This window comes from Helianthus annuus, chromosome 16, assembly GCF_002127325.2.
Source record: "Helianthus annuus cultivar XRQ/B chromosome 16, HanXRQr2.0-SUNRISE, whole genome shotgun sequence".
Taxonomy (NCBI): domain Eukaryota; kingdom Viridiplantae; phylum Streptophyta; class Magnoliopsida; order Asterales; family Asteraceae; genus Helianthus; species Helianthus annuus.
Window position 1 is genome coordinate 68,704,024 of NC_035448.2, and position 5,854 is coordinate 68,709,877.

At 37.4% G+C, this 5,854-nt stretch overlaps 1 protein-coding gene across 1 annotated transcript; it reads left to right on the plus strand.

Moving 5' to 3' along the window:
* Nucleotides 1-3,888: 3,888 nt before the first annotated feature.
* Nucleotides 3,889-4,876, plus strand: LOC110876865. Its single transcript, XM_022125025.1, has 2 exons — nt 3,889-4,434; nt 4,535-4,876. Exons 1-2 carry the CDS (start codon nt 3,889-3,891, stop codon nt 4,874-4,876), a joined length of 888 nt encoding a protein of 295 aa, XP_021980717.1.
* The last annotated feature ends 978 nt before the right edge of the window (nt 4,877-5,854 follow it).

Here is a 5,854-nt window from a genome sequence, read left to right on the forward strand (position 1 = left end):
TCAAACTCTAATGATTTTTCTTGGAGTGATCAAATTTACCCTCTAGTTGTAAGTATTTATATTTTAACAACATACATTCAACACACTTAGACAAGATAGGTTTATTGAAACTTTCCTGACTGGACTAGTAATCCAAGCGAGCCATGAATGCAACACAAAAAGTAGAAGATCCAACTTCTGAAAGATGCTTGGAGAAATCATCAGATAAGTCTTCAATTTTCTGTTCCAAAGCTGCTTCCTTGCTATCCATCAATTCAGCTTCAGCAATCAAATCATCTACCTCAGCACCATCTTCACCATAACTCGATCCTTCTTCATCTGAACTACCGCTATACCCTGAACTTTCATAATTTCCCGAAGATTCCCCATCGTTAACATTCTTTACAATTTCTGCATAGCATGCAGTTCCTCCTCCACCACTGTTTCCTAACTGAACAGACCAATCATAGATTTCATCAGCCTGAACAAACAACGCCCGGTTGACATTTTTTTCAAGAACCATTACTCTTTCATTGTTGGATACTTGATTTCTGTTGAAAGGATACTGATTTCCTTGTTGTGGGGGCTTTGTGCATTCTCTTTTAAAGTGCCCCTTTTCTCTGCAGTTGAAACAAGTAACCACTCCTTTGTCAAAACCAAATGGAGTATTCTTTTTGCTTTCCAGGCTAGTTCTTTCCGTTTTCTCCATAAAGTCTTTTGCTCTCCTCACTGCACTTGCAAAGGCCCCTTCGATATCAGTCAACTCCATCTCCTCCTTATCTATCTATGCGTATTCTTCACTGCTTAAATTGATGTTGCCAACTTGTCCATCAACTAATCCGCAATAGGAACTCACCAAAGTGTTTAGAAGCTCCATGTGTTCTTTGGCACCTTCTACACTAACTTTGTTGAGATCGGAGGTATTAAGATGGACTGGATTTGGGTTAAATGTTGGTCTACCATAAGGATTAGATGAACCTCCATAGAAAGCTTGTTGAGTTGCTTGATTTGGGTCTAGGAATGGTTGGGGAACAAAGGCGGGTTGTTGTGGTAGGAAAGGGTTTGCGTTGGAAGGGATTAGGCCAACGGGTTCCAAAATTGTGGGTTGTTGTGGTAGGAAAGGGTTTATGTTGGAGAAAAAAGCGGTTTGCAACTTGGTATGTTGAGTCGGTTGTGAAGTTCCACTAATACCACCAACAATACAGAAATACATTTATGGATTTTGCGGAACTAAAATTCTTTTGGCCTTTCTAATATCTTCTTCATCTTTATTCTCTGACGTTTGAACAAATTCATAGATACTAATCGTGCTCAAAACACCATTTTGCTTTCAGATTTCCAGAAATTGACCCCATTTTGGATGTAGTGCATCGCCAAATCGGGAAACAATCTCTTGCGGACACACAACTACTTGATATGAAAATATTTTGCTTAACAAGTGGTAAGATCTTGCTGTCATCTCTCCCAATGATTCGTTTTCCACAAGCATGAACCTTTCAAATTCTTTCTTCAATAAATCATGTCGAGTCTTTCTCGAAGCCGCATTTGCTTCTACTCTAGCTTGTAAAGTATCCCACAAATGCTTAGTAGTTGTGCATTAAATAAATTGATAATAGATGTCTTTATCAAGCGCCTGAGTGAGAAGGGCAAAAGCTTTCTTTTCCAAATCATATGCCTTTTTCTCTTCCTCTGTTAAATTTGCTTATGTTGTGGCGCTCGATCCAGATTCTTTAAGTGCTTCGTTGTACGGAGTTGTAAAACACGTCCAAAGTTCGGTATTATGACCAAGGACATACGTGTGAAACCTACCTTTCCACCGAGGATAGTCGTTATTAAGGGCAAGCTTAGGTGGATGAATATTACTTCCAGATTAGCTTTCACTAACCAAAAGGTTTTGAATGCTTTGATTCTAGTTTGCGATGAATGCCCACTGATTAGCCGATATCATTGCAGATGGAGATGGCATGAGAGATTGAACCCATGATGTTCCAGTATTTTGTGTAGGTGCGGTACCGCTCAAAGTACCGTTGACACTCCAATCCCATGGATTGGTTGATATATTGACTTATACTAAAATGATAAAAATAACTTTTGGAAATATGATGGATAACAGGGACAAAAACACTTACTGTTGAAAAATCTGATAATTGTGAGCTGACACGAAATAGTTGTGAATCCACACGAAAGTACGCAAACAGTATGCTGGTTACACGAAATACTTAGTTACACGAAACTAGAATTCCAGGTGAAATACATACTAAGATTTTGGACGAAACATTGTGGGGAGAAATACTAGAACTTCAGGCAAAACATTTTCTTCATGCGAAACACTTTCTTTCAAGCGAAACACTAAACACTTTCTTCAGGCGAAATACTTTCTTTCAAGCGAAGAAATTTCTTTAGGCAAAACACTTTCTTTCACAAACATGCAGAACACGAAAATGTGACATGAAAGAGGATTCGTGTGCATACTCAAGACACAGATAAGACAAAAACTTAACAGACAGATAGTACCATTCGGTTATATAAAATCCTTCCAACTCACAAAAGGGAATATTCAGGTGAGTGTACTTTTCCGGCAACAAATTCCAGCCAACCTTCTTGCCGGAAAAAACGGAGTTTGAAAAATTTTTGTTTAAAATTCAAAAACAAGCTGGGTTTTCATTATCTCAATTGATTTTAGCAAGATTTCAACTAGAAATTCATAAAAATAACATCATTTAGGTTGATTTTTGTCCATTTTATGTCATTCACAAGTGGGTTTTGTGTTTTTGTCTAAAATCCTTCAATTATCACTCAAAAACTCACAAAATCTCACCAAAATACTTGGTTTTTAACAAGAAATCACTCCTATGCTCTGATATCACTTGTAGGTCCCTAAAAGGATCCAACAACTAGGTGATTTCAAGTAATCAAATGCATAAAACAGGTGCGGAATCCCTGATTTATACACAACCAAGAAAGAGCACAAACAATCAAGAACACCCAAATCACTCAAAATTTTCTCAATTGATTTTGACAGAGTAACAATACAAAAACTTCAATACAAGCTCCAATACTCTCTCAAAATGCACTATTCTAAAATGAACCCTATCCTGCTTTATTTATAGACGATACAACAGGGAACACACACGAAGCAACACGAAATACATAATAACAGGACGAAGCACTAGCTTCATGTCACACAAAATATATGGGATATACACGAAACATGTGTATTTCGTGATATTGTGTTTCATGTCCCATTATATTTCATGTATACATAAACAACTCATGCAAAAGTCATGTTTCGTGTGATTACAAAATCAACAGAATGTTGTTAAGTTATGAATGAACATGACATCATCATCGCCATGTCATGATGATGAGATCTTGAAATTGTGATGATGCTATTCTCCTGCCGTATCGTTTCGTTGTCACTTGCATCTTGTATGCCGAGTCGAATCGACGGAGGAAGGCCGTCGACTTCAGTCGTGTCTTGAACGGTCTCGAACATCACTAGCGACATCCACACTAAGTGCATCAACACCGCTCCCGTCGTACGTGTTGACTACTTTCGTGCGTCGCTCGCGCGCGATAAGTATAGGGAGAGGGAGAAAGAATTGGAAGGGCGATTGGGTTAAGTTATTTCATTTAGCTTCAAATTTAATTGGGCTTGGGTTACAATGGAATTTTTATTGGGCTAATGGCTGTTAGACGAATGTTTATAAGCTTAGATCATATTATTATTATTATTATTATAATTATTTATTATTATACGGCAGTTATTGCCTTGTTATGTATGTATATATATACTTATGTAACATGACCGAAAGCTTTTTATCAATTCATTTTATGAACACAAGATATTCTCCGTTCTTCGAAACCCTAAATCCAGAATTCTAACAAAGTGGTATCAGAGCCACATAGATGCAATCCAAGAAATTATCAAACTCTCGAGATATGAATCAGGGACAAGGAATTCAAACTCAAATTCCTAAATTCACAGGGCAAAACTATTACCACTGGCACATTCAAATCAAAGTCCTGCTTGAATCTCAAGAACTGTGGAATGTTGTTGATGAAGGAATTCGTGAACTGGGTACTAATCCAACGGAAGAAGCGACATCAGCGCACAGGGATGCAATCAAGAAAGATAAACGTGCACTGCATATCTTATTTCAATCAGTGAGTGAAACCATATTCGAAAGAATTGCGCTTGCAACATCATCGAGAGACGCATGGAATATTCTGCACAAATCCTGTCGCGGAGAAAATCGGGTAAAAACAATTAAACTTCAATCTCTTCGATGTGAATTTGATTCGTTAAAAATGAGGGAATGGGAATCGGTTGATGATTATTTCAATCGAACAATTCTTATTGTTAACCAATTAAGAATGAACGAAGAATCAATTAGTGAACAAAGAATCGTAGAAAAAATCCTACGAAGTTTGACTCGGAATTATGAGTCTGTGGTGATAACTGTGGAAGAAACAAAAAATTTAGAGAGTATTTCGACCGAGGAATTAATGGGAATTTTACAATCTCATGAACTGAGATTGAAACGCTATGAAGATATTCCAACCGAACATGCATGTCAAATGCGTAATTCCAATCAAGACCGAATCGGTAAGAACAAGAGTCGAAAATGGAGTACAGTTAGATGTTATAACTGTCAAGTTTTGTCATCGGAAGGATGATTACGAGAAATCTGACAACGCACTAATCCACATAGACGAAGAAAACAATGAACAAGAAGACACAATGTTCATGATCTTCAATATGGAGGAAACAGTCAAGGATGATTGTTGGTATTTAGACAGTGGTTGTAGTAACCACATGACGGGAAACATAGAATTATTCATCAAACTAGATGAATCAGTAAAGAAAGAAGTGAGAACCGGTGACGATAAATGACTGTTAGTGTTAGGATGCGGCGAAGTGTCGATCACAATTAGGGACAAAACTCGAAGAATACCGAAGGTATTCTATGTAAAGGGCTTGAAACATAATCTTTTAAGCGTAGGGCAACTCATCGAGAAAGGGTATGTAGTTTTATTCAAAAAAGATCAATGCATAATCAAGGATGCAAACAATGAAATCGTTGGAAATATCAAAATGACAAGCAATAAGATGTTTCCACTTCGACTAAGCAGTGATATAAATCTTGCAATGACCATGACAATAAAGGAGATGTCTTCACTATGGCATAAGAGATATGGTTATGTAAATATGGATACACTAATCAATATGGAAACTAATGGATTAGTGCTCGGATTACCAAAGATCATGAAGGACGGAGGTGTATGTGAAGGATGTGTCTCGGGTAAACAGGCAAGGAAGTCTTTTCAAAAGAAAAATACGTGGCAAGCCAACAAACCCTTACAGCTAGTTCACTTCGATATCTGTGGTCCCATGAGAACAGAATCAATAGGAGGATGCAGATATTTCATTACTTTTATCGATGACTATTCAAGGAAAACATGGGTGTATTTTCTCAAATTTAAATCAGAGGCATTAAATTTCTTTAAGACTTTCAAAGCCCTGAATGAAAGACAGTCCGAACATTTAATCAAAACTTTAAGAACAGATCGTGGGGGTGAATACTGTAGTAAGACATTCCAAGATTATCTGAGAACAAATGGTATACGTCATCAACTCACGAATAACTACACACCCCAGCAGAATGGAGTGGCAGAAAGAAAAATAGGACGTTGATGGAATTGAGTAGAAGTATGATGAATATTAAGCAATTACCGACCAGTTACTGGGCAGAAGCAATAGCTTGTGCCACATATATTTTGAACCGAACTATCACCAAGACCAGGCCCAATATAACTCACTATGAAGCCTGGTATGGAGTTAAGTAGAACATCTAAAGGTTTTCGGCTGCTT

Excerpts from the sequence above, each read along its gene's own strand:
- LOC110876865 (XM_022125025.1), top strand. The coding sequence starts at position 3,889 with ATGCAATCCAAGAAATTATCAAACTCTCGAGATATGAATCAGGGACAA. Across the intron at positions 4,435-4,534 it reads CTCGGAATTATGAGTCTGTG|ATATTCCAACCGAACATGCA; the intron begins GTGATAACTGTG and ends AACGCTATGAAG.